This window comes from Gambusia affinis, linkage group LG16 (assembly GCF_019740435.1).
Source record: "Gambusia affinis linkage group LG16, SWU_Gaff_1.0, whole genome shotgun sequence".
NCBI classification, from domain to species: domain Eukaryota; kingdom Metazoa; phylum Chordata; class Actinopteri; order Cyprinodontiformes; family Poeciliidae; genus Gambusia; species Gambusia affinis.
This window is the reverse complement of record NC_057883.1, coordinates 11,773,707-11,801,679: the sequence shown is the minus strand read 5'-3', so window position 1 is coordinate 11,801,679 and position 27,973 is coordinate 11,773,707. Positions and strand designations below refer to the sequence as shown.

At 38.5% G+C, this 27,973-nt stretch overlaps 2 protein-coding genes across 3 annotated transcripts; one reads left to right on the top strand and one right to left on the bottom strand.

The window, feature by feature from the left end:
- Nucleotides 1–53: 53 nt before the first annotated feature.
- Nucleotides 54–4,844, bottom strand: adprs (ADP-ribosylserine hydrolase). Of its 2 annotated transcripts, none has more exons than XM_044143235.1 (7): nucleotides 4,766–4,844; nucleotides 3,397–3,615; nucleotides 2,208–2,304; nucleotides 1,917–2,124; nucleotides 1,637–1,824; nucleotides 1,403–1,503; nucleotides 54–701 (listed from the first exon to the last, which is right to left on the bottom strand). In XM_044143235.1, the coding sequence occupies exons 2-7, from the start codon at nucleotides 3,587–3,589 to the stop codon at nucleotides 346–348; spliced, it is 1,143 nt and encodes a 380-aa protein (XP_043999170.1). In that variant the 5' UTR covers nucleotides 3,590–3,615; nucleotides 4,766–4,844; the 3' UTR covers nucleotides 54–345. The 2 variants fall into 2 exon arrangements, with proteins under 2 accessions (XP_043999170.1, XP_043999169.1); XM_044143234.1 differs by lacking the exon at nucleotides 4,766–4,844 and adding an exon at nucleotides 3,701–3,823.
- On the top strand, nucleotides 4,786–27,881 carry si:ch211-266o15.1 (zinc finger MYM-type protein 4). Its single transcript, XM_044143232.1, is given in 30 exon segments — nucleotides 4,786–4,917; nucleotides 6,133–6,718; nucleotides 7,750–7,802; nucleotides 7,891–8,037; nucleotides 8,214–8,277; nucleotides 9,145–9,341; nucleotides 9,472–9,596; nucleotides 9,938–10,163; nucleotides 10,401–10,613; nucleotides 10,760–10,910; nucleotides 11,008–11,123; nucleotides 11,645–12,025; nucleotides 12,128–12,278; nucleotides 13,001–13,155; nucleotides 14,214–14,388; nucleotides 14,477–14,590; nucleotides 16,861–16,904; nucleotides 17,506–17,644; nucleotides 22,687–22,802; nucleotides 22,886–23,003; nucleotides 23,658–23,921; nucleotides 24,017–24,093; nucleotides 24,936–25,065; nucleotides 25,144–25,295; nucleotides 25,373–25,499; nucleotides 25,502–25,556; nucleotides 25,558–25,838; nucleotides 26,635–26,728; nucleotides 26,813–26,887; nucleotides 27,305–27,881. Coding segments are annotated over 30 exon segments (4,707 nt in total). The 5' UTR covers nucleotides 4,786–4,878; the 3' UTR covers nucleotides 27,447–27,881.
- The last annotated feature ends 92 nt before the right edge of the window (nucleotides 27,882–27,973 follow it).

The following is a 27,973-nucleotide window of genomic DNA, read 5'->3' as shown; positions in this document are numbered from 1 at the left end:
AATAGCTACATTGAGTTATGTTAATTTTTAGGTAAAACACAATTGCTAGTTGGCTCAAATCAAACACTCAAAGATTTAGGGTTTTAAAAGGTTTACTAATTGTCTAAAGGAGAAAAAACATTGATGGACAATTTGTAGTGACAAAAAATTATTCAGCATAAAACAAGTGAGCTTACGATATGGATTTCCCCTTTCTACTTGACCTTGCTCACCTTTATCTTCAGTCACTTGACAAACCACAAGTGGACAGTTTTAAAAACAAGCACTTCTCTACACCAACTTAGCAGTTCTTAACACTGGCTGGATCCAAACACAGTGAAATCATCTTTGATGACATCAGTCATTTTACTTCTCAGTCCCGTTTGACTCAGATTTGTCCTCACAGCTCTCTGTCTCACTTCTGCCCTCTTGTAACGTTTGGTGGTAAAGCGCATGAAGCCTTTCTGCATTCATGTCAGCGTCCTCCGCCCCCTCACAGCACCTCATCCACCTCTGAGGAACGGCCTCGACTCCGTAGTGGGCCCCAGCGATGGCCCCGGCCATGCAGGCTATGGTGTCTGTGTCACCTCCCAGGGCCAAACTGTATGCTATTGTCCTCTCCAGGCCTCCGTAGTTCTCTGGAATGTAGTCCCGTGGCTGAAGGCAGTGGAGGACGCAGAAGATGGCAGTGGGGACAGAGTGTAGCGCTGCAATACCGTTTCCTGGACGTAAAGCAGTGGGGGGAAAAAAAGTTAAAAATCAATTCTTCACAAATAAAACGAATTAAACCAATCCTGCTCACAGCCACCACTTTAATTAATACACTGCAGCTGAACAGAGCACAATAAAAAAATATTTATATGCTAAAACTGTGTTGTATAACAAATTAGAATGTAAACTGATGGCAAAAACAAATAAATGCATACCTGCATAGTAAAAAATAATAAATGTATAGATAAGAAAATATATTAAAAATGTCAGAAAAAAAAAATTAAACCTCCAAGAAACGGTAAATGAAAGTAGAAAAGTTAAATAGAATCAAATAAAATGTGTGAGTACAGTTCAGAAAAGGTTTATTGTTCAGAGGTTCTAGCTCTTTTATGCCCATAATTTAAATGATTGGTTTTGCATCTTTGAAATTGAGCACATTTCATTCATAAAGAGATTTACGTTTCTTTTAAGCCATTCCTGATTTAAATAATTGATCATATTACTCAATTATACCACTTTTTTTTTCAGCTAGTTGTACTTTCCATCCATCTAAGAACATCAGGACCTGGTTTCTGTGCTTGATCCGAATCCCAAAGCAGGGATCTAATATAATCCCTGGATGATTATTTAATTTACAAGAAAAAAATATATAATACACACAGATAGAAGTTATCATATGAATGTAAACGACAAAGTGGGGAGGTTTACTGACCGAGTTCAGAGATGACTTCCTCTATGCTCACTTTATTTCTGTTCATCAAGTCTCTGACTCTGTGGAGACGCTCACAGAATGGTTTTTCTGCTTCTTTTAGACTGAAAAGACATAAAGACGTTCAGAAAACTGAAGAGAGACTACCTTTGGAGTTTTGGATTTTTTGACAAAAATCAAAAAAATATATTTTTTTTCTGCAGGAGCTCTTAAAAGTTTTATTCATTAGGAACTCACATTCTGGCATCACGAAGAGCCTCTTCCTCACCCTCCACTTCTTCCATCTCTGTTATCAGCCTACTTATGAACTGCTGAGGCAGGCTGAGCGCCCCCTGGAGGGACAGATGAACAGCCAATGCTTGCAGGACAGCTCCGTTGTAACCCAGAGAGCAGGAGTGTGTCAGCATGGCACCAAGACGGGCAAACTGCAAAGAAAAATAAACTGTGGCATGATGATCAACCTCACATTTACATTGGGGAGTTTGCTGTTTTTAAACAACACAAGGTCACCGCTGACCCGTTTAACATCAGGCAAATTAGGAAAAGCCAGTGCGAAGGGGGCTGCTCTCATTGCTCCGCCATTTCCAAACGACCCCCGACCGCTAAACTGATCCCTTGCTGGCTGGTAAACGTCAACAAGCTGGGGGGAGGCAAGTTTCTTCAACACCTGGATCACTCCAGAACCATAACCTCGGCCGGGGGAGGCACTGTACTCCTTCGCAAACCTACAAGTGTGAAAAATACAGGTTAAAATTTTCTGATATTAGACTTAAAATAACCAGGGATGCTGATGTTGGTATCAGTCTACCTGCGGGCCAAGTCCTGCTCATCGTAACCAGACCGGTTCAGAAGAGACTGGACCACACAACGTGTCATCGCAGTGTCATCACTGTATTCAAGGACGCCTTTAAAACACAGAACTCAGATTAAACATGTTGCCCCTCATCAGGACATGCAGTTCTAGCTAAATTTACTCCCTACACTCCAGATTAGATTATCTAAGCATCAAAAACATATATTATTGTATTACAAAAGATCATAATAAAATACCGATTCATAAAATAGATAGGAAACTGTGGTATGTTAATGGAAGGTCTGCAATTACTTTGTGTCATTTGGTTGTGATAAATCTGAGTAAAAATAGATTGTATATGGGACTGCTCAAGGCTCAATATTTGAAGCACTTCTATTCAAGAGTTACAGGCTCCCTAACGCACAAAAAACATGGAATTTTTTTAATAATACATGCAAAAGTAAAAATCTGAACTAACTGAAGCTCAAAATGACACAGAAGGGTCAGAAACTTCAAAAATATGGTATGCTCCTAAAGGTTTTTAAAAATTTCTGATGTCAAAAGTACAAACAATGTATTTTACTAGGATTTGTGAGATACTATAGCAAAAAGCTAGGCTTCTCAACTTTGGAGTCAACTTCTTGAAAACCTGAGATGAGCAGAAATTATTGAAAACTAGGAACACAATGATCAGGCTTTTCCTGACCAACACCAATTGTGGTAACATTCACATTTTAAATTATTCAGAGTATCTCTTTGAAGATTTAAAACATATAAAAGTGGGACGATTGTGTAAGGGTCCATGAATCAATTGCTAGTCCTTTAAAGGCAGCAGCAGAAGCAGTAGATAGTGGTTCTGAAAGTAACTGAGAATCAACTGATAAATACATTAATCGATCCAGCATTTGTTGCTCATTTTAAAGATTAAAATGCAGCAAAATGCATGCTATTTAGTGATGTGTCTACAGATTCAAAATAATCAAATTGACCACAGATCAGTGTCAATGACATGAGGAAATTGAACATTAAAAAAGGCAGAGCCTAAAAAAACTATGTACAGCAAATAAACAGCATTATGAAGTCATGTTTCTCTAGTTAAAGCTGTGCGATTCAAAGACAAAAATTGTGACAAGCTGCTGGAAACAAAATGCCTCTTGAGCCCAATTTTCCCAAACATAATCTTTAAACGCATTAACTGACTCACCTGTTCCTTTAGTTTCATCTTCCAGGCCGCTTAGGTGCTGCAGTACGGTCTCCATTGGAACCTCCTCCGCTCCTTCAAACTCTCCACCGACGCAGTCTCCCAGCACAGCCGCCACCAGCGCTCCCCTGAAGCGGGACATAGACGCCGGGGTTCCCGCAACCGAGGCCGCCGCTCTCACTGCCATCATTGCCATTCATCCGCACCTTTCCGCCCTACGTCCTGTGAAATATTTACAATATGACAGCAAGAAGGGCCGATGACAACAAATGTCAGTTGAACTCCTGCAACGATATGCTTCCTGAACCTTGTTTAGTTCCCGGTTAAAGGTTCCGATCGTTCAGCACAGAACTATGACACCCTAGAGTTTCTTTCCACCACTAATCCAGGAAAACGGACTAATCTAGCTCGAGCAACTTCTGGTATTCACATTTCTAACTGGCAAATAACACCGACTACCAAGTGCTACGTAATATGTGTGCACCAACATTTGTTAAACATTTGATTGTTAAAACAGATTTGATAATTATATTAAAATTAATTAATGATAATTACAAATATTTGTAACAATTTTAGTCGGGCTTTTTACATATTAAAAATGACGACACAAATAGATTGGTGGAGCTCGCCCTCTGCTGAACAGCAGATCTATTATAGTTATCATTGCTATGAATTGAACATTTCAATTTATAGCAAGGCATCTGAATGCATTTTGCAGAACAATTCAATAGCAGGGGAAGAACATTTAGTGGTTAGCAGCATTATCCCAGCAAATGCTCCTCTTTAGGTAGGTACCACAGCCAAATACACCAGACCAGGTGGGGAGAAGAGTGAAACTGAGAAAACATAAAGTTAACATTTAAAATAACAGCAAATAATGCTAATTCGAGAGTAGTAGAAGAATAAAGTATCAGGGTGAAGAACAGGTCAGCTTGTCCTCCAGCAGAGATATTATAGGATAATCCGTATAAGCTTTATCAAAAAGGAAAGTTTTAAATCCACAAACTTCCTAGAAATAGCTAGAAAGGAAAAACCCGAATGCAGCATAGCATCAAGTTGCATTTGAGGTACGTCGGAAAATCGACTAACTTCTAATTCAGCAAGTTAGTTATAAGCGAGTGTTGGCATTTAAGGGAGGTCTGGAGAAGGGAATCAGGAAACACTGAAAGCCTTTTTAATGCTTTGATTACAAAATACCATTTACTACATCGCTAGGAATAGAAAACCAGAAAGGGAGCACTTAGTCTGGGAGTTACGGTAAAGCTTTTTTGATGTTAAAAGTAGTTGTGTATTTTCTGAAAATGTCACTAAATAAAACACTCGGGGTTTAATAGTTGCGTGTATTATTTGTAGAACTAAATTAGCAGCTAACCTTGATTAAATGCATCATATTTGTTGTTGGTCTGTCTTGTAGCACCATTAAGGCGGAGGAGGAGGAGATAAAGAGGAGGTGGGCATCTGGAAACGCTGCAGCATAATTAAAACATGGCGGAGTCGGAGGAATTTCGACTTAAACGTTTAAAGGTATGAAAATAAAATGATAAGTGGTCACAACAGACAGGTACAGCTAAACGTATTAGTTAGCGCAGCTTCATTTTAACCTTTGTAGTTTAGGTTCAGCTTCCGGTAGAGAGGTGCTCATTTTTGGCTAGCATCGGTTAGCTAGCTACATAGCCCTGCTTAGCATTTTGTTTCAGGGGGAAAAAATAGAAAACGCAAACATTCACCGCGTTTAGCTGGTATTTCTGTACACCTTTAGGTCTTGTATTAACCCATAAATTTAAGCTTGCGTTGCAGTTGCCTCAATTTCTTACAAAACACGACCAAGGACTGCTGTGAACAATAAAAATAGCAGATTTTAGTCAGTTTTTTCAAATTCACCGCAGTGACTTCTGAAGCCGTAACATTTCCACCGTCTTTTTAAATTATCCTAAGCAAATGTTGTACGTTTGAGACTATTTATGCATCTGAAAATAAATTAAATGGCGATTAACTACTTGGTATTAAAGAGTTGGTGACACGCCTCTTGCACACAACTGGACTATACTAGGCCTGGATCCATGTAATACTAGGGAGGTACCCACGCGTAGAGGGTCAGAAATGTACATAAAGGCACCCACGTATTAGGGTTACCTTTATGAAGTTACACCTTTACCACATCCTATTTGTAGTTATAAACAAACTTGTAGCATAATTCTAGCTGGAGATTTGTTCTGTCATTGTCTGGCTTTTTAAAAGTGGTCCATAAATCATCAATTTGGTTAAAGTAAAGGTTTTAAGCATTGCAAAACCAGTTTTGATTGGTACCATCTAGCTGCTTATTTGAGATGAAGTTATGGTTGTGATGTAGTTATACCCACTTTGTGCACTAGGCTAATACCTCAATGGTACAGCCCCATTATATCTCACCATTATGCTTAATGCTTGGTACAGTGTGTCAGGTCTAAAAGTCCTGTATTGACTCCTCCAAACATTCAATGACCCTGTTAGGATTAGATAAGATTGAACACAGTGCCTTTTCTCTGATGAAATGATGAACTAAAGTGGAGACACCACTTTATAGGTTTTTTTAGCCAGTCAGCAGTAGTTTATTAACATAATTCAGATGAAAAAAGTATCTGAGTATCAATTTGGAGGAAACCTTGTTAGTGCACGAGTTCACAATTCCTAAGTGCTTATCAGTCATATTGAAAAACTTAAGGGGATTCTTTCCTGGTGGATTTTTTTTTTTCCGTTCAGCGCGACGAGGAGATGTCCCGAATGTTCGATGAAGTGATGGGGCTGGGAGAGTTCGCCGACTCCTCCAGAGGCTCTGTGAGTTCCTCCAAGAGTGGCGGTCAGCCAGAATCAAAGGGACTGGATGAAACTTTAGAACAAGGGGAAAACCAGCCGCTTGAAGAAGATAGCAACTCAAGCAGACAAGAGAAAAAGACGGATGAGGGGACGGGAGAGACAAGTTTTCCTCCCCTCACTTCATCCTCTTCTGAAAAACTGTCCTCATTTAATATGGTGAGGAGCGAAAGAGGAGGCGGAGGGAGTGGTGGAGCAGCCTTTGATGATGCACTGGATGGTCTTCCCTCTTATGGGCCCGAGGAGGAGGACGAGGAGGACTGGCACTATGCCCTGCCGATGGGCTCCCTAGAAGATGTTGATGTGGGTAAGGCCAGCAAAATAAGTCAGCTTGGTCAGGAGAACAGTGCGTCTCAGAGCAACCCCTTTGACCAAAAACCTGAAGCTGAAGAGGAGGAGCAAGAGAATGAGGGGAGCACAGAGTCTGCCAACACCTCCCACTCCTCCCAGGATAACACCCCGGAGCACGACAAAGGTAAATCTCCTAAGAAGGAGATTGATCACCAGTCTGTTAAATACAATGCCCCAACACTCTGGAACATTATACAAACTACTAAAGTACTCTTCATGTCTGGAAATTAGAGTGCGGAAAAACTATTTGTTTCTACAGACTTTATTCACTCTCTTATTTTATAAATATAGGATCCATCCTTGAATTTGCTTGTTTAGCCATTTGTCCATCTATCCACGTGCATCCATTGACACATTTAAGCTCAAAAGTGCTCTCCCTACTGACAGATTCAGATCTGAAGAAGTCTTTTTGCATATGCAAATTGAAAGCGATCTTAATGTTTTGAAGAAGCCCAGTTGGTTCAAAACCGTGGCTTGAATCTGTAGAGGGATCTAAAGATTAAGGTAATGGATAGGAGGCCTTGCAGCCTCATAGACTCTGAGCTCATTGCTTAAAATTGATTGTTAAAATACACTAAAAGCTTACCAGCAGCTATAACATAAATAAAAGATTCATTGGTGAATAATGAGCTGGATATGAATGATTTTCAGTCAGCAATTTTCTTCAAAAGTTAATCAAAACAGAAGTTGTTTTTTTTGGGGTTTTTTTAATAATTGGCACCCCTTATCTAGTCATATGTCCGTCCGTCTGTGTATCATCAATACTGCCATGCAGATTCACTTCACTAAGTGAATCCTACTCATCTCCTTCCTGTCTCTGGTTTTGGTGCTTTCTCATCAAAATATAAACACTATATCCCTTCCATAAAGATATGAGGTGGGCTTTAGTATTTAAACTTTAGAAAATGGGCCAAAAAGCTCTGGAAATTTGAGTTTGGAAAAGTCATCTTGACACAAACAATGAGCTTAAAACCAAGTAAAAAAAGTTATTTTGCTTTGTTCCACTGAGCGATTATGTGCTAACATAATCGCTCAGTGGAACATACGGAGGGAGTCAGTTATTGCCTGTGGGCTTCTCTTATGTTGCTAGTTATGGTGAGATAATGGTGTGCCATCATCTCTCCTTGTTTACACACATTCTCTCCTTATTGCCAGCTGGTGGGGGCCTGAACCAGACAGAGGAGACGGAAGACAGCCAACAGGAAGAGGTCAGGGTTTAAACAAAACTTGAAGTAATTTAAATTTCAAATGGGCGCCAGATATCCATAAAAGCTGTTTTATTTTATTTTTTCCCAGATGTCAGGGAACAATCAAGGGGAGGATCGTAATCCTCCGCCGTCTCCCAGGATAAACATTAAGGACGAGCCGATTGATGAAGGCTATGATGCTGCTTTGCTTCCTCAGAATTCAACTAAGCAAATCAAAGAGGAGCTGGAGCAAGAGGTAGATCGATGTTATTATGTAAAGCTAAACTAGCTGCAGGTTTTCTGCGGGTCTTGCTCACTATTGAATTGTTTGTTCATTCTTGAATGGCGTTGCATTTCATTTTCCATGTCCTGATGCATAAAACCAAGTAAGAGTATGAAGATGTTGCTTTGTTTTTGTCTTGATGTTTTCAGGAAGAGCTGAGGATCAGCTCTGTCTTCTCTGTAGGAGGAGGAAACACTTTCACGTCTTCTACCAGTGAGTGTCTTTACTATTTACTTTAAAAATAACGGGGCTGATTATTCAAAAAGACAAGTCTTGAAGAAAAAGGTGGTAAAATAAATTGTTCTCATTAAGACCCCAATCAAACTAAGACTAAAGCTTTTGTTACACTATTTATCTTTTTGTGGCATACCTTAGCCATGCTGTATTTTTTTTACCATGTTTTATGTGATGGCGTGTCTATCTTGTGAGTTTATTGGGCAGCAGTTTGGTGCAAGGGCTCTGGGGAGCATCGCCTCTCTTTCTGTTAGTGTCACAGTTTGTCCTTGTGTTGCTGTGATATTGCTGCATATTTGCAGCTGTCACAGGTGGGAATGAAGAAATGGTTCAATAAAAGTGATGCTTCTTAAACAGTTCTTATTTTATAAGTCAGACAGTTTTATGTGAACATCCAGCCTCTAATTGACTCCTTTTTTCTTGAATTTCAAAAAAATTTAAACAGGAATTGAATATACTCTTTAGCCTGTCAAAGCTTCTACATAAACCACTAAAGCTACATTGAAAATTTACAAGTGGAGGCTAGAAGGTTTTTTTTTTCCGCTGTACTTTTTCAGCACAAGTGACTTTGACTCTTGCATTCATTCTTGTATTTCTGAAAATATTTCAGTCACCTGTGGCTAATTTGAAATGCGTAATTTATTGTCTAGCTCTTTAATTTGAAATTTGTCTTCTTTCTGCATTATTTCTGTTCTTTTCTTAGATCAACAGTTCTTAGTTAAATTTTAAAAACAAAAATTCATTCAGAACCAATAGTCAGACTCACTGGTTATTAATAATAAACGATCACATATTTAGTTTTAAAAAATTGATCCCCCCTCCCCCCCTCCTTTTTATTAATCCAAGTGCCTCCAGCTGTTGCGGCCCCGACCACGACGCATATTTTAATCCCCAGCAGAGGAGCCGTCCTGCAGGCCGTGGCTTCCCTCCCAGTTAGACCAGTAGTTTCAATCCCGACTCCAATACCCACTTTGACCGCATTCCCTCCGCGCCCTCCTCCACCTGCGGTACCTGGGAGTGTTCGCTGCAGCGGCTGCGCCAAGGTAAAGCTTGCCAGGGTTTATACTTTAGGTGATAGATTTTGTTACATCGCTGCTTTTTCTTTATTTATGGTCTGTTTTGTAGATTTGGAGGAGATGGGTGCTTATGTCATGCTGTCTTAATATTTTCTAGGTTTTGCTGAAAGGCCAAACAGCTTTCCAAAGAAAGGGCTCAACTCAGCTCTTCTGCTCCACAGTCTGTCTGACGGGCCATCTTCCACCAATCACAAAGGGTCGCGCGTGTTTCCAGTGCAACAGGTAGAACTTCCTGTCGGCTGCAACGCATCAAGGCTTTTCATTACTTTTTTTTAGCTACCATATGTAGTCACTTTGAAGGTGCCAGTCATGAAATCATGTAAACTTATAAATCTTCATTTGTTACCAATAATAGGTGAAGCATAAAAAGAACAATCAGGACATTTCTGAACTTTTCTCAGGATCTGAGATTTATTTGGAATTGAAATCCAGTTGTCCCTCTCTGAGGGTTTCTCATGAAGCGTTTCTCAACCAATTAGAAGTAAACTTGGTGTCACCTGAGAGCTGTGTCGCATTGGAGAACCAATGATCTGCATTTATCCTGCCTACTACTCTGTTTGCAGGGAGATCCTTCAGCCAAGGGACATGGTCACAGTCCCAGCAGAAAACAGCACATTCATGCACTTTTGTGGCCAGTTCTGTCTGTCTGTATACAGACACAAGAAGAAACAAGGCGAAAAATTAATAATCGATAAACGACCTGAGAGGAAGCCTGAGAAGCCACCTGAAAAACCAGTGGAGCGTCCAGTTGAAAAACCCTTCTGTTGCATCTGCAAATCCACCAATAAGGCATAGTGTTTTATTTCCTTTTTTCTTTTTTTTTCTTTTCTGTTAAGAGGCATGTAAAAACCTTTACATTTGACTATGATGCAAGTCATCTTTAATAAAGGTTTGTTGCATGGATTGTGTAATCCATGCAATCTACCAGTAATGGCAAATTTAGACTCAAAAGTCTAAATTTGCCGTTGTTTTTGTCCCTTTTAGCTCGAGCTCTTTTGATGTTTTTGATCATTATTTCTGCAGCAGATTGAGCATGAAGTCACCTATCAAGGAAAACTGCACAGACTCTGCAGCGACAACTGTTTCTTAACTTGGCGCAAACAGCGCCAGCTTGCCTTGAACTGCTGCGAAGGCTGTGGGCTTTACTGCAGCAGCAAGTCGGGTTCCTGTCACATGCTGACCATTGAAAAGTCTCAGCTCAACTTCTGTAGTTCCACCTGTATTGGCACCTTTAAACAGGTATGTTACAATAACTGAAGTAGGTGTTTCCCTTTCTATTGCAGTTTTAGGTTGAATTTCTGTATTTCTCAAATAAAGTTGGTAGAGACAGAAATTTTATGATCAGGACTCCCTGAAAAATTGTGAGCAACAATTTATTTCTGCAGAGTTGCAGAAAGACAACAGAGTGTGCCAACTGTCATAAGACCACAGTGGTGTCCTCTACCATCATGGAGCGTGACCACAAGGGTAAGGTTCAACTGTACTGCTCTCCAACATGTGTGGAACAGAGTCGGCCACCCAACCACAGCCTCACAGGTACGATGCCATGGACGGAGCATTGTTAGTTTGGTCCTGCAGACTGAATCTGAAGGCTCAGCATTAAAATATGATCGTTTAATTCATGTTTTTGTAGGTACTCCATTCCCCTGCGGCCTGTGTAAAGTTTCTGCGGTTCCTCAGTATCATCTCGCCATGGTGGATGGCACCATTCGCAGCTTCTGTTCCTTAGCCTGTGTGACCATATTCAGGGTAAAACATCAACCGTATATGCAGTTATTAAATAATTTAAATATGTAGAATTCAATCGACCTATGATTAATTGTTGAATAATGGTTTATTAGATTGAAATTAGTTCCAATTGATTAACTAATCAAGGCTGCTAAACCTTCTTTTAGTGTTGTAGTTTGCCCGCCATCCAGCAGAGGGCGACACTGGTCATCCTTAACTGTAGCCAGTTGATGCAGAAACAAAGATGGTGGAGGGATCCCAGAGCAGGAAAGAGAAACGGTCCCAACACAGTGGGATGGAAACTGGACTTTATGTGGTTCTGTTTAGAAATAGAAACACTCAACAAGTGAAAAATTTAGCCCTTCATTTTATGGAAAAATTCTATTGATACAAGAGAAAACTCAAGTTTTTAAGAAAATGGCCACTTATCAATTAATCGTTAGTTGATCAATAACTCATTCACTGATAACTTGCATCCCTATATATAGATCATATTTAATTATGTTCTTCCTTATGAATTCTTTTGTTCAATTATTTTGCAGAAATCTCCTCCCACATCTCAGCCTGATCTTACCAATGGAACCTCGTCTCTCAGGGACCTTCCCATTAAGGATGCTCCGAAGCCTGGAACCTCCACCACAGCCAATGGGGTGACTGGGGCCACCTCTGTCCCCCCCATTCCTCAGGATTACTCATCTTCAGTCCCATACCCAGGACACCACCCCAGTTACACGTCGGTACCCCCTCTAGTGCCTCCTCATTCAGCCGTGTCCACTCCTACTCTTCCTGGACAAGCCCATTCCAGATCACCCCTTGAGCAGCCTGTCAAGCCGCTGGAGGACGGGCTGAGTGATGCCATCGCTCTGACCTGCTGTCAGTGCAGCAAACAGTTCAGCAACAAGCCGCTGCTAATCACCCACCAGGTGGGAAATTTGAGTCACTCTCTTAACTTTGTTCTATCAGTCTGCGAAACCCTGCTGACAAACATTCATGCCTCTCATGTCGGTTTTTTTGTCTGCCTCCAGGGTCGCATTTTGTTGTTATGCAGTAAATCGTGCCGTGATCAGTTTAACACCCAGAAAAATGTCCTCTCTGTGTGCGACTACTGTAAAGAAGAAAAGGTCCTTTATGAAGTCACCAGCTCCAGTCAGCAGGACGTGTTCTTTTGCAGTGAATGTAAGTTAAAATATAATGTTTTATTTTCTGCTAATGCAAAAAATGTACTTCACTAAACATCCTAAAATAAGAAACACTGGAAAATATTTATAATATAAAATGTAGAGCAGAGTTTTACCAATCAGAATTTTGTGGCTGATTTTGATCTGTGTTTTAGCGTCTTATATTAGGGAACTTTGCAACTATCACGGCAAATATTACTAATACTAACTAAAAGCGTTTCTTAATTTCCTATGATGCAAAGTCAAATTTACCAACATTTATCTATGCTCTTGTGTACCAAATGTGGGAAAATAGTCTTAAAAAACTGCCAGTATGATTGTAGATGTTGTTTTTATCATTAATTCAAATTTATCAAGACAATTAATCAAAGTTCCTATCAGAAAAAAATCACAATAAATAAGACAATAAATGCACAGATCAATTAAGGACAAAATCAATACATTCCTCCTCCTTCCTTATAATCTCTGGCTTTTGCAAGTTTACATTTTTACAAAGTTGTCAGTAAAAAGATCTGCCTGAAACTGTTTGTTTATACTGTAATATGGTGTTTAGAGATACGGAAAACTCTGAAGGTTTGAAACTGGAAAAGTGTAAAATTTTGATCTAAAGTGATCAAAGTGAATCCTGAAGTCAAGTCAGCTGCGGCAGGTTTAACAGATTCATTGACAAGTTTAGGATTGTTAATCCTGTAAATACGCCGTTTCCTCCTTTCCCCCCAGACTGTAAGCAGTTCTTCAAACAGGAACGCGCCCTGCGCCCTTGCTCCTACTGCTGTGGCCTTGGCCAGAAGATGATGCTCAGTCACTATGGAGGGAAGATCGAGGAGTTCTGCAAACCTCACTGCATGTCCCAGTACACGGTGCTCTACTATGGAGTAAGTACAGGACAGATGTCCCACAAGAATGTGTTCATACAGCAAATGACAAAAAAAAATTGTAGTAGCTCATGCCCAGAAAAAGGAAACAAAAACTTGTCTTATAGAAGTAGAATCTCCTGTAATCCGTTGTGGATAATTTACCTTTCAGGAACATGAAGGATGTAAAAAAATATGAAAATATTGAGGTAAGAAATCAATATTATCTTTTTAGGTTGATTTCTTCTCCTCCTCCTCTGATTAGAGTGTATAAACAAAACTGTTATTTCTCCCTTGGAGATTTCAGTAAAAACTTCATACTCGCATGTAAATATTCTGAATAAGAACCCTTATCTGCAGGAACAGGAAGGAAGGTCAGACCCTTTACAGCAAGCAGCACGAGGATTCAATTTGGTCATTTTTTTTCTATTTTTTTGTTTTGTCTATTTCTGGAGCTTTATCACTTACACATAATCATTTTATTTATATCACATAAATTCACAAGAAATGTATTCTTAGGGCAATTAACAGAAAAAACTGGTTGAATTCATTTCCAGATATACAAATATGCTATTAATCTTAATCCTTGCAACAGTTTAAAGTCATGTACACAGTCCAATCTGATCATAAATGTAATGTTGTCTAGAATAATGTATACAATGTTAATAGTTTTTTAATTATGATAATTAATGGTAATTGGTAATAGTACTCTATTTGGAAGAAAATGTGTGTCATTTATAAACTTTGCCGTCTGTCATATTCATGTTTTTCACAGTGAAACAGAACAAATAAGGTTATTACTATTCTGTTCTTCATATTTGGATCATTTTCAGGTATTTCTGCGGCGCTGGAAAGATTAATTAAAAAAATAAATAAATTTGTATGCTTTGAGTGAGAATTTGACCTTTTTTGTAGTTATACATCAGATCTGAAAAGCATGAACTGACTTCCTCCACAGAGCATGTGTAGATTTGGCAGACATCTCTGGAGCTCTGGGTCATGGTCTGTTGGCTCCCCTCGGTTTATATCCCAGTGTGATCAAATCGGATGTTTTATTCCCCCATTGTTCCTCTGCCCAGATGGGTCGGTGCGACAACTGCAGGAAGCAGGGCTACATGAGCGAGAAACTGCAGTGCCAGGGTTCAGTCTGCAACTTCTGCAACATGGCCTGCCTGCTGCAGTACTGCTGCCTTCATTTTGAGGCGAGCCAGCACACCAGCAACGGCATGGCCTCTGCCCCACCACTGCCATCCGGTAACAAGTTATTATTTAAAATCAAAGTTTCTTATCCAGTTGTCTGTTGCTTCAGTAAGACAATCTTTCAATTTAAACGTTTGTCCAGCTCCAGCGCAGCCTCATCACCCCTCGAAGATGAATCCTGTCATCGCAGATGTTGTCTCTTTAGCCAACGGCTCAGCCTCCCAGCCCAGCGGGTCGGCAGGTACAGCGCTGACCGGTTAGTTTCTACCACTTACATCCTGAAATTTTTTAAGTCCATTTTTTTTTACTTTATTTGTATCAATTTTCTGCATCTTAAGTTTGTGTAGCTAGTCCAGAAAACATGTTGAAACTCTTAATTCAGCTTTACTTTTATTGCTAGAAAATTACATAAGCCTTGTTCTTCTGCAGCATTTTACTATGTTTATACTTTTTTTTTTTTTCTTTTTTGTTCTTCCCCTTTATAAAGTATTTTTGGGGCCTGCTATAGCAATGCATAGGAGAGCAAAGCAAGGCACTTAAATGCCTCCATGCAATGCATGGAACGCACCTATTATTCTACACCTCAAAATAACTGCTTCCTTTTTCCATTAATGCAGCACATACTGCTGCGTGCTCCCTCACAATATATATTTCAAAATGCATAGCTCGACTGTGTGATGGGTGCTATTACTTTTGTTGGCATTTCAAGTAACCATGGTGACGTAAGTAGCGAAAAACAAGCCAAATTCAAATCCAAGCAAATTCTAACTGACATTGTTTTGTGTCATTTAGATGCAAAACAGATGGAATTTTGTTTGCTCCTCTGTGTTTTACTCACACACGACAGTTTTCAGAGAGGATTAATTACCATGGCAACAGAACACTGAGGAGAGCAGAGACGTAGAGAACTACAAAGATGGCGGAACACTCAGTTAGTACAGAAGAGGGCAGAGCAGAGTTTTAGAACTACAGTGTCACCACCTTCTCATGATATAGATAAGATGGCAGAAGAGCAAAGAAAGTAAGTTCCCCATCACTCATAGAACTTGATGCTGCTAAACAGACAATAACTTTAGGCTGTCAAAATAAGAGCATCACATCTTAATTTTTTTTTTTAACAATAATAATATTTGTTGTTAGTCTGTTGCTAAGAGACAAGCAAGTTTTCTGGTAACCACCTGCCACAAAGTAAACATCTGATTTTTACTTTTAACTCTAAATTTCTTGGGTCTAAGCAGATAAGCAGTATTTCAAAAGAAATTATGTTTTATGAACAGTATTACTTTTTATTTATTTACTATTAAGAAATGAGCGTCTTTTTCTGGTAACGAACTGCCACGAAGTATAAATAGGATTTTTACTTTTGTGTTGAATGTCTGCGTTATAATATGTTTACCACCAGTGACTAAAAAGCATTTTCACTTTTATGCAAAATTCACCAACTGAAGAATTCTTAGATATCATAAGTGGTGTTTCAAAAGAGCAGAGGAAATCTTATGTTTTTTGAACAATAACAATGTTTGTTGTTAATCTGTTGCTAAGAGATGAGCGCATTTTTCTGGTAACCAAGTGCCACAAAGTAAACATCTGATTTTTACATTTGCAAAATTTACCAATTGTAAATTTCTTGTTTCTAAGCAGATAAGCAGTACTGAAAAACAACTTATGTTTTATAGACAACATTACATGTTATTAATTTGGCGTTAAAAGATTAGCGTTTTTTTTTCTGGTAACGAACTGCCACGAAGTATAAATGAGACTTACTTTTGTATTGAATGTCTATTTTATAATATATTTACCAATAATGACAACAAAAAAAACATTTTCACCTTTCTGCAAGATTCACCAGCTGCACAATTCTTAGTGTAAGAGAAGTAGTATTTCAAAAGAACAGAGGAAATCTTATGTTTTTTGAATAATAACAATATTTGTTGCTAAGAGATGAGCGGTTTTCTGGTAACCAAGTGAAGGCAGTGCATTAACATTGGTACAAACATTAGTTTTTGCCCTAAAATAAGCTTTTTAGTTGTGTTTGTTAATTTATTAATCATGTTTAGCACACTGACATGGAGGAATATATCAATGTAAAACATGCTAGTGATGCCCCACATGCCACTGGCAGCATTTAGGCTAACATTAGCATTTCTGGCTAATTTTAGCTTATACACTAATTTTCACATACTGGGTGGAGTAAGTCCATGTTACTCGACATGCTTGTGACTCTGCACATGCTATTGAGTACATTGTAGCTTACTGTAGCATTGATGCAAATTTTTAGCATCAGAGCGCCGGGTTCCAACTGACAGGCTCACGTTAGCAGGCCCCGTTTAAATTTCTTAAAATATTTTCTAGTTCATTCTTTATTGTTCTATTTTGTTAAACTGGTTTTATTTGTTTTGATCCCATTTTCAGTCCTGTTTTTCCCTTCCACACACAGGCTTTTGAACTCATTTAGGCCGTCTGTTATAGCTGTTTTATTACAGATTTTGTTCTGTTTCTCATTTTGTTTTTATCCCGATTTTGCAGGAGAGCTTCCAACCTCCAGCGTCGATGGAAAGAACCTTGATCATGTATGGACAATTCTTTTTAAAATACAGTTCAAACTGAATATATGTTAAAATATAATTTAAACAAGATTTTAAAAAGGATTTTTGTCCCTTTTTTTTTCTTGCATTTCATTGTTTTTATTTTTGAACAGTTTTGTCTCCTCTGGTTCCTTGAATGCAGAGAGAATGAGATGCTGTACTGTAGTCTATGCATGGAAAACATTTATTTATCACATATTCTCCAGATGTTTGCTGCTCTTTTATATACTCTGTGGCTGTAAGACTCCACATATTGTCTTTAATGCTTGTTTCAAATCGTCACAACCACAATCACTACCGCCAGAATCATCTCAGATGGAATATACAGGAAATGAATGGTCACTGTCATCGTTGGCCTTTATTGCTGAATAATTTTATAGTTATTAAATATAATCAGTGCTAAGCACAGTATTATCACTGTATTTACTTATAGATCGTGAACAGATAATGAAACGCACGAAAGTCATTATTTTTCTCAAAGAAATACTCATGAGATTATTTACTGTAGAGATTCTAACTGTTATTTACCTGATTAGAGAAAACATATTTATAGGAAATAATCAGATCAAATCTGTGACGCCCGCAGGCCAGTACTCAGACTGATGCCATGCGAGCGCCCACGCCCCGTCGCCGTCAGATGAAAAACAAATCTGTTCTGTGCCGACCTTTCACCATGGACCAGGAAATCATGTGCCAGCTGCCTTCACCTTCCCCTGAACCAGAAGGTAACTACATGAAACACCTTCCACTGTTTTAGGCTTGCTGCAAAGGAGCCTAACGCACTCCTGAGGACTTTAGTGACTACCTTTTATTTTATTTATGTTCTTGTGCAGCTAGCAAATGAAACATGCCAATGTTAACGCTTTTACATGTCAATATGGTACCATGAGGAATGTAATGGAATATATGAGAGGATGAATTTCTGCTGTTTCACGTCTAAAAGTGGCTTTTGAACAGTCACCAAAGAAAGAAGTCCTGCACTTTATTCTGAATGAACATTCAGCTTTACACTCATTTTACATTGTGGGTATGTAGTAGGTCTAATATGAAATGTTTAGATTGTTTATGTTGAGAAATTTACAAACTAAACATTCTCATTTTTTTCACCTGAAGTGAGATTTTGCAGAGTAGTTCTTAGCAGTCAATATTCTTCTTGCTCTATACAGCAGTCAGGGATCTCAGTGAGGATTACAATATACAAATATGAAATTTATACTTTTGTGTTAAAAATGTATTACAGTTTAAAGTAAATTCAATTAAATGTATTTTTTTCCTCAACTTCCTTCTTGACTCTCTACACTCAGATCATTCTGACTGCTGTGTAAAAACTTGTTTAAAATTTTAAAGAAGTTTTTTTGGTTATTGAGAATCATCTGGACTAACCTCCCAAAAACAAGCTTTTGTCACATCTTAGATGTTTTATTGAATGTTCTTCTTCTGGGATTCATTTAAATAGTTTTCTTAACAATTGCACCAGCTCTGCTAGATAGCTCCTCGCAGTCCGACCAACCCTCCAGATCGCCGCCGCGGTCTCCGAAAATCCAAGAGGAAACTGAGCCGAGCAACCTCCCGCCAGCTCGACTAACCGGGCGCCATTTCCTGGGTAGAAAAGAGACGGATTCCAGCTGCAAGGTGTGCTCCCAGAGGAGGAAGAGGAAGCTGGATGAAGGAGAGGCTGGACAGAAGAAGCGAAAGATGGAGGATGGTGATGATGAGCCAGGGAAGGAGCAGGAAATTTCTGTCAGCGAGGAGAAAAACGAGGAGGAAGAGAAGGATGTGGAGTCTGCAGTAGAGTGTGACACAATGAAGAGACAGACACCGTTTTACTGTAAGACTTGTACTGAGGAGCCCAGCCTCTGTCCTGTGCCTTGTTTTGAACTTTACCACACAAAACTTAACTACGAAGCACCAGGTGAGCCTCTCGAGTAACAGAACCACTTTAATTCATACCAATAAACCTGTTTTCATGCTTACTGATGCAGTTTAATGTTTTTATATGCTGTCTTTAGTTGTTGAAGTACATGTTGACTTCCTTCCAGGGTCGAGTTTGTCACTTGGTTTTTCTCTCTCCAGCTTCCTGATCTGCTGTTTTGAGAAGCCATCTCCCATCTCTGGCTGCAGACACAGACAAAAAAACAAACTGCAGCTTTAAATCTTCCTGTTCGTCTCACACTACGCAGTCTGTGCTAATCCCAAACCATGCTGGGAGCGTCTGTCACTAAATTGAAAAACTGATCTTGTATTTTCTTTGTAATTACGGGGTTCCTACAATGTTTAAACGTATAGATTGGAATTTAAAACCTTGATTGATGTGGACAAAATAAAATTGTAGACATTTTGTGGGGAAAAAAGAAAAGTGTTTACAGACTCCTCACCATATACTGTCTCATAAAAATCTGACTTTGCCCAACAAATTTACTCATAAAAAGTAGAGTAATCATTAAACTGATCACACATAATGGAAGTTTTGAAGTCATTAATGGATGTGAACTACTTTAAATCATTTTGGTAGGATTTGTCTCAGCATCATAGGCTTGTTGTTTATTGATTCTCAATTTCATATAACATGGGGATTGCACCTCAAAAAAGTAGTTATTTTTTATTCATTATTGTCACAACTCTTGGGTATAATTAAGGGGGGGAAAAATCATTGGTTTGTGATGATTATTTTCAACATGAATAAGCAAGATAATAATCAAATATCTCCAAAGTTGGTGGTTTGATGTGTCGAGATAGTGAGATGTTATTTAATAATAATAATAATAAAGGTTCAGTCATGTTATCTTAAGTATGAGACTGGCTGTATTTGTCTGAAAGTTTGGGAACTGAATTTGAGATAAAGATACAACAAAACAGTCAGAGACCTCAACTCAAGTTAACTAAGGTAATGAAACATTTTGCTGCAAATGTTTCAAGATCGTGCTATTTTGGGAACATATAATAAAACCCTTTGCATGGCAAACTGAAACTGAAATTGAACTTGAGATCTGCTTATCTTGAAATAATGACATTAAAACAAAATGCTGGTGCAACAGAAATAATCCTGATCAAAATATTGACCTATTGTAAAGATAAAGTTCATATCTTGAGGTAATGAGGAAAAGAAACTTTTTGCAGCAAAAGCTTTTATTTCAAGATGATTTTATGACAATTTTGCTGCAACAAAACAATCTTGAGATCTAGGTTGATGTCCTAATTGAACAATTATTACTATATAAGAAGCCTCTCAATATCTTGAGATTACATTTCTAAATCATTCACCATTGAAGGTTTAGATTATGTCATTTAAAGATAATATCAAAAAGCATAAAATGACCTTCAGGTCTTATCGCCAGTCACTGAAACTTTTGTCTGCAAGTGTTTAGATATTTCTAGATAATGTAATGAGAACAAATAAATACACCAATAATAAAATAATAATCCAGCTGAACTATTTTGTCTTGTAAATTTTGGGGGCAGTCATATCTTAGAAACTTGCATGATGTGAATAATGATGACCTAATTAAGATTTTGTCGCTACAAAACAAGCTAGGGGTTTTATTTATATTAAAATTATTCATATGAATGAGCTCAACATTATATTCTGATATAAAGAACTTATCAGCTGAACATAATTATCTTGAGCTCTCATCTTAAGACAGCGAACTAATCAAACTTTTAACCAGTACCAAACACTTCAGGTTTTATCTCGATATGACATGTTTTGAAACTCCAGAAGTCATTTCCTCAAGATAAAAATTGGTCTCTAGATAAATAATTTACATTCATATAGTTGGGGGGTTTTAAGATATCTGCTGAAAATAAGTACACAGGAACATTTGTTCAGCTTTGTCAGTCAAATATTGCTGTGGCTCAATTAAAGAAATAGATTTTTCCACACAGCTTTGAAACCTTTGTTCTTTTACTGCACACTGCCAATAAACCTGAAACTATGTCAAGAGTTCACAAAATCCCAACATTTGTATTTATTTGTATTTGAAGTCATGTAGGAACCCTGTATATTATCTGAAGTTTGCAGTATTTAGTTTCCACTCGGCTTGGACGGGATTTCTATAATTTGCTGTAGTACAAAAGGTCTTCTTTGGTGTTAATGTTGCTTTCAGTGGTTGAGGATGAAATACTTGAAGGGCTTCTCGGATTCTCAGAGCCTACTGTAAGATCTAATAAACTATTACCTCATTAATATATGTGTCGGAATACATCAACATGTCATCAAAGTCACAGTGCATTGTCAACTTTTACTCATCCCATTTCATCCTTTTACAGTATGATTTTTTTTATTTAATCATTTCCTCTGAAGAACAAGTCCAAAACTGTTCATCTTTTTATTAGTCGTTTTCTTTTTTTTTCACCTCATTTGCTTTGTGCCATGTTTATTTTCGAAGTGATATTTCAGTGTTAACTTGGTTTCCTTTCATTAAAACACTAATTTATGGTGAACTTTTAGAGAAAATGACATTTATGAATTTGTGGATGCAAGCTTTTTAATCCATCATTATCTGTTCAGTTATGAATGAATCCACTAGATGTCTTTAAACATCACATTGAGCGTTTAAATCAGAATAAAACACTGTTGCCAAGATAATGTGACTTGAGCTGGAAGCAAGCAGTGTGAACTTTTGTATCAATTTGTATCTAATTTTGAATCACCTGTTCTGCTGGTCTGTTTCTGTTGTTACACTAAGACTGTTGAAGTTACAGTGAAGTCCTTGCAACACTTCACCACTGATGCATCAGAGTCGATTCCAGCTTTGTTTTACAGCTGTAAATTTTACTTTGGACATTAAATCTTTGTCTGATTAGAATTTTTACCAAGTGAATTTTAAGTAAGTGGTCTTGTTAAAATCTCAATAAATGGTTTTTGAAAAAAAAAAAAAAAGACTTCTTAGTCCTCTGTTTTTTATCCGATTACACTCGTTGGATGATCCACAGAAGATATTTGTTATTCTCAGTTATGTTGTGGCATAAAGCATGCAATCATCAAATAGTCAAAGGTTAGTTTTACTTTTAGAATCTCTGACCTACAGAAATTTCTGGATGTTGCGCAGCAGGTACGTGTATAAATGTCGACATCTGCTGGCTAAATATTAGAATTGCACTTTGGTTTATTGACGGGAACTTGAGCTATGTAGAAATAAAAAGCCGCCAATGGTGTGCAACAATATGTAATAATCTAAAATAGAGTAGTACCATCTTAAGTTTATAAAAAATATAATTTCATAAAGCTTTATTGGTCAAAAGAATAATACAAAATAGAGAAATATTTATATCCGTTTGGTTTAAAATAGAAAAAACTGCTTTGCAGCGTTTTAAACAATATGTAAAAGGATTGGTTTTTTAAAGAAGGATCTGAAACTGGCCCTGGACCTAAAAAAAATTATATTGCATCAGTTTCTTGTGATGATTTCGATTGGCACACAAATTGTAACTACTTTGTCTCGTTGACCAGTTTCATGGCTTGACTCCAAAGTTTTACTGTAACAATTAATTAAAATTAATTAAGGCTGCTCTTGTAGCTTTTATCCATATTGCATTAGAATCAGAGTTTTTATCTGATAGATCAGGGACCTACAACCTCCAGCTTTTTGTTGTTTCATTCTTTTGTATTTTGCAACCATAAAAAAATCATAGATCGGTGAATTTGGTTACTGTTCCTTATAATATTGTTGTGTTGCAAGTGTTTATTTTAGGTTAAGATTAAATCAATCAACACAAGAAACTCTAACCTTCCTCTTTCTCCCTTTACTCTTTATCGTCTCCGCTGTAGACAAGGAGGAAAACATGAAGGTGTTCATCGTTCCAGTACCAGTACCAGTCTTCGTCCCAGTGCCTATGAACATGTACTCCCAGCACACGCCTGTTGCCATGGTGGTACCCCTGCCGGTATGTGCCAGTTCACTTTGTATGAAATGGGAATAACTGGTTACACTGGGAGTCGTTGGAACTGGAAGTTTCCTGTTTTCCAGATTCCAGTGCCGATTGTTGTCAAGCCTCAGACCAAGGATGTGAAGGATGCAGCTGTCCAGATGGAGAAGATTGATGAAGAGGAGGAAGAAAAAGAAAAAAAAAATTCTTCCAGTATAGGTAACGATTTCAGAAGAAAAAAAATCCCTATTGGAATCAGACATGATCGTCAGGAGGATTTAAATTGTGCCTTTTTCAATTAATCCTTTAATCCGGACATCTTAAAATAAAGCAAAAATACAATTGAACCAAAGCCTCTCTCAAAATAAAATCAAAACCGCCTCGTCTCCTAATATTTTCATTTAGTCAACAAAGTTGCAGGAAACCAGGAATCGACCCACGGGCCTCTGCTATAATGAAATAAATAAATAAAATATAAAAACTTTATACTTTAATGCCTTTATTATGCAAATATTATTAAGTGAACTCCAGGGAGGTAAATAGGTTTAACTTATTGGCAAGACAGGCATGCTTTAGACAGTTAGCTGAAAGATAACCTGAGGTACTTTATTACTCCTAAAATTTCTTCTTTTGTTTTGCTAACTCAGCTTTCACTACATGAATTCCCAGTGATGTGAGCAACAAGGAGAGAAGATGAGTAAAAAAGTCAGCTTTAATAAAAAAAAAAAAAAATGTGGCTATCTGTAAGGAAACTCTAAACTATGAGCAGTTTTGTCACTATATAAAACCAGGAAGAAGTTTCAGTTGTGATTTAGGTTCAGGACTAAAATCTTCTTTCTCCTGCTTTTTGGGTTTGTGTGTTCTTTGCTGTAGATCGGTGCAGTTCCTCTCGTTCTGGAGATGTTAAGACTGAAGTCGTCAGTCCCACAAAGCAAAATGAAGAGATAGCAGCTCAGACTGACCTGCTTCAGACTGAAAGCTCAGAGAGAAGCACAGAAGCACCAGATCATGAGACGGATGACCAACCAGAGACGGGTACAGCTGTCATCAATCATCCTCCCAGCAGCATCAGCAGCAGAAGCAAGGATCAGCCTCCCTCCTCTCCTGTGATGGATCTGGAAGCTGACCTCCAGCCTGGTGCGCTGTCATTTATGGTTGTAAGACATATAACTGATTCAGCTATGAAAACACCGACGCTGAGAGGTTTTTTTTTTTTTTATTTGTTTTGACAGAATTGTTGAATCAGAGCTCGTCTGTTCAACAACGAGGAGTTAAGAGACGCAGAGAAGGTTCCTACGGCAGGAAACGGGTACAACACTTTCTGACAGACCAGCGTTGTAAAATTTAAAGATAAGAGAAGCTCAAGTCAAATGAGACCAGGACAAAACTCAAAAGTTAAAGTATTTTTTTAAAAAATTAAAAAAGTACAGGAAAATTAGACGGTTTTAAGTAGTATTAGTGATTATAGCTAATCCTTATAGTTTTCTCAGAAGCATAGATTTGCAATTGTGCTTCTGAGGATAATATACAAATATAGTGACAATATATACTTCAGCCAGTAATTATTTTTTGTTATTTAGTACTTAGCACTATTACTACTTGCTTTATGAATCACAAAGAGCAAAGATGTGCAACAAGCAGAGCTGATGCTAGATTTTGCAAAAATGTAGTTGGTCAGGATTAAATATTTCTGCAGTGTTCACTAAAATAATTTATATAGTCCCTTCTCTGTTGAGCTTCTTGTGTTATATATAAATATTGAAATATTGATGATTTCTCATTATACAACCTTTATTCAACATCCTTGATTTGATTTTTTGGGCAGACAGTACTAAAAGCAACAAAAAAATCTTGTTTTACTTTTGCAAACTAAGTAAATGTAGCAGAAGTCAAAACTTGTGCTTCAAATAGCCTGTATTTACTGTTAAATACAGATTATTCAGTATATTTAGTGTACTAATTATTAAATGATTTCACAAGTTGGTGAAAGTAGAAAAATGTGCTTTAAATGCTTTATTTGAGTAGAACTGTAGGGTATTTTTCTAATTTTTGTTATTTGTTAATATTTTAAGTGGGCTCATCATTCTGAGATGCATTTCATTATTTCAGAGGGTTGTTTTGAACTACAGCTCTCACCATCTGTCCATCCAGGGTCGAAGGCGAACTGGTTCTGCTGATCGAAGTGTTTCAGGAACACCTGCCTCCTCCAAGCTGAACCATCTGTACGGGGTCAAAGCCTGGACCAGCTGGATCCAACAGAGCAACAAGCAGCCAACAGAATGTGAGGCAACGTTGTCGTTTGTTTCCTTGAATTTCTTCAACCTGCTCCCATAAACATTGCATTCTTTCGCCTCCACAGCCAGTCGAGTAGTTTTCAAAGAGGACATCGTTCAGTGCAGCTCCGCTGAGCTGGGCTTCGCTCTGACCCGCTTCATCAGAGAGGTCCGGCGGCCGAACGGAGAGCCCTACAGACCGGACAGCATCTTCTACCTCTGTCTGGGAATCCAACAGGTGCACAAACATCACACTGGTTCTCCAGTTTGGTTTATTCAGAGATTTCTGATCTAGTTTGTCTTCTCTGTGAACAGCATCTGTTCCTGCGGGGGCGGATAGAAAACATTTTCACAGACGAGGTTTACAGTCAGTTTGGCAGCGAGCTCAGCGGGATGCTTCAACTTTGGAAGCCAGAGCTGCAACCAAGTGGTACATCACTGAAGTCAAGCTCTCAGTTGGCCATCTTAACTCAATCACAACTCAAGTTTTCCCTGATTTTCCCAACATTCCCATCTCCTCCCTCAGGTGGGATCGTTCCCTCTCGCATCGAGGAGTCTTACCTGTGGGAGTGCAAGCAGCTGGGCGCCTACTCACCCATAGTGCTGCTCAACACGCTGCTCTTCTTCTGCACCAAGCACCTCCACCTCACCACGCTGGCAGAGCACCAACGTCTGTCTTTCTCCAACTTCACCCGGTGCTTCAAACCCCAAGGCACAGCCAGAAATGTTTACCTCCAGTACGAGAGAAGCAGCACAGGGACATCTGGCTCTGAGCAGAAAGGTGGCGCCTCGAAAAGCAACTTTTTGTGGCTTTTTCAAATTATTCCTTATAGCTGAAACTAATCCAGTCCTTTATATTAACTCACTGCAGCTCTAAAAAGTACCTCCCCCTTTACATGTTACAACATATTACCTTTGTGAGAGGTCAAGAACATCAGCCAGAGTGTAGCTTCAAACACAGCATGTGTGCAGGATAAAATAAGTACCTACTCCTGCTCTCCTCCATCATTCTGTTGTTTTTGATGTGAACCTGTCAATGAGGAAGGGTGGACAGTCAAAGAGCTTTCCGAAAGTATTCATGAACCCTAAACCTTTGTCTCATTCAAAAACTTTACTGTATTTAATTGAGATTTAAAATGATATACCAACACCAGGTAATGGTTCACAAGTGAAGTGGAGGGAAAATGAATTTTTAAACTGGTCATGATCAATAGTTCCCAATAGATTTTGACAGATATATTTATAATTTTCCTCTGTTAGCTAAAAACTTGCTGTCCAGTAGATGATTAACTGTCTACACAGTCCTGTCTCAGGCCTTGGTTGGATTAGTTTTCCTGGGGATTTAACCTTTAGATACTCTGTCCTGCTCGTTTTCAGTCATGTTCTTCACACCTCCGACATATTGCAGGTTTTGGTTCAAGGGACGGGATCGGTGTGTTACGATGCCCAAAAAATATCCTTTAGAAAGACTAGTGAGCCTACGGTACTTTTACAGAGAGAAAGTTTTGCGTGCTTGGAACAAAACGAAATAACTTTGTATGTATTTTAAAATGTGTCATACCTCATCTTGTTTCCAGAGCATCAGGTAGGGAGCAACGGAGAGATGTGGGAAAACGCAGCCAACCCCCTGCAGTGTCCCGTCCGACTCTACGAGTTCTACCTCTCTAGATGGTGAGTCCCCACACAGGCACACAGGCACACATGGTTCTGTTTAAAGTCAATACATCTTAGGTTTGTCGTCTTGACCTCCTACAGCCCAGAGTCTGTGAAGAATCAAAGCAGCGTGTTTTACCTCCGGCCTCAAAGGAATGTCCACACATGCAGGTCAGGGTGAGGAAATTGTCTTTTATGCAGCTCTGCAGACAAGAAACTAAACACAAATGTGAAGGCTCCTCTGATGCCAAACCCTGGGAGAGAAGTATTTCTCTAACTTCTACCTTTTTTTGATCTAATGTAGCATTGTCTTTACTATTTTGAAGAGTAGACAAAAAAGAAGCACTGTGTTACATCACGTTTATTCCCCAGGAAAAACAGAAATCATGCATCACTCGCTAAAACTTTTTAGACTCTCAGACATGCTTAAAAATGTAAAAATAGCTTTAGTCAGTTGAGAAATGTCGTCTAGCATACAACGGATTGAGAAGCAGTTGGTGAAATGTTCCCAGACGGTTTAAAAGAAAGTGTTTTTTTTTATATAATATTATATTATTACTATTATAATATAATAACTCCTGCATCTGTCATCAGCAGCTCCTACTGGTACTCTTCCCAGCCGCTGGACGCCTCCACCCTCCAGAGCATGCTCACTCGCATTTTGGCAGTCAGGGAGGTTCAGCAGGAACACGAGCGATCAGCTGCAGCTGAGGGACTCTGTCAGTCGCCCGTGTGACAGAAGAGACCAACATTTGGTGGACATTTTAAGTGTGTTTTGCTGTTATTCCACTGTTTGGATGTTTTATTTTTAGACTATATATATAAAATGAAAAGCTGTTGGCTCTCTGTGTTTCAGTGCTTTCTCTGGAGAAACTTTGAATCTTCCTCAAGGACACTCTTTATTTTTAATGTTATGAATTCCGCGTGATTCAGCACAGAGAAGATAAACATGTCAAAAGTTATAACTGGGCAACACTTTCTCTTAGTGCCTCTTTCATTCTTATATCCTATTTTGTTCTCTTTTAAGCTCCTTGTGGCCTTTCATAACTAACGTTAATTGGCTGTTTTAGTTGACTGTGTACTTTTATTTACAAGATTTAGTTCAGTTACGACATTGAGCTGTTTCCATTTTTATATTAAACATGCAATGTTCAGTTCCTGTTCATGAAACTCAGACATGCACTTGTCCTGTAAATGTTTCAGTCATCAAATGTTATTGCATCTGTATGAGAACTCGTTACAACTGAATCCCCAAAGAGTTTA

Excerpts from the sequence above, each read along its gene's own strand:
- adprs (XM_044143235.1), bottom strand. The coding sequence starts at position 3,589 with ATGGCAATGATGGCAGTGAGAGCGGCGGCCTCGGTTGCGGGAACCCCG. Across the intron at positions 2,305-3,396 it reads AGATGAAACTAAAGGAACAG|GCGTCCTTGAATACAGTGAT; the intron begins GTGAGTCAGTTA and ends TGTGTTTTAAAG. Across the intron at positions 702-1,402 it reads GGAAGTCATCTCTGAACTCG|GAAACGGTATTGCAGCGCTA; the intron begins GTCAGTAAACCT and ends CTTTACGTCCAG.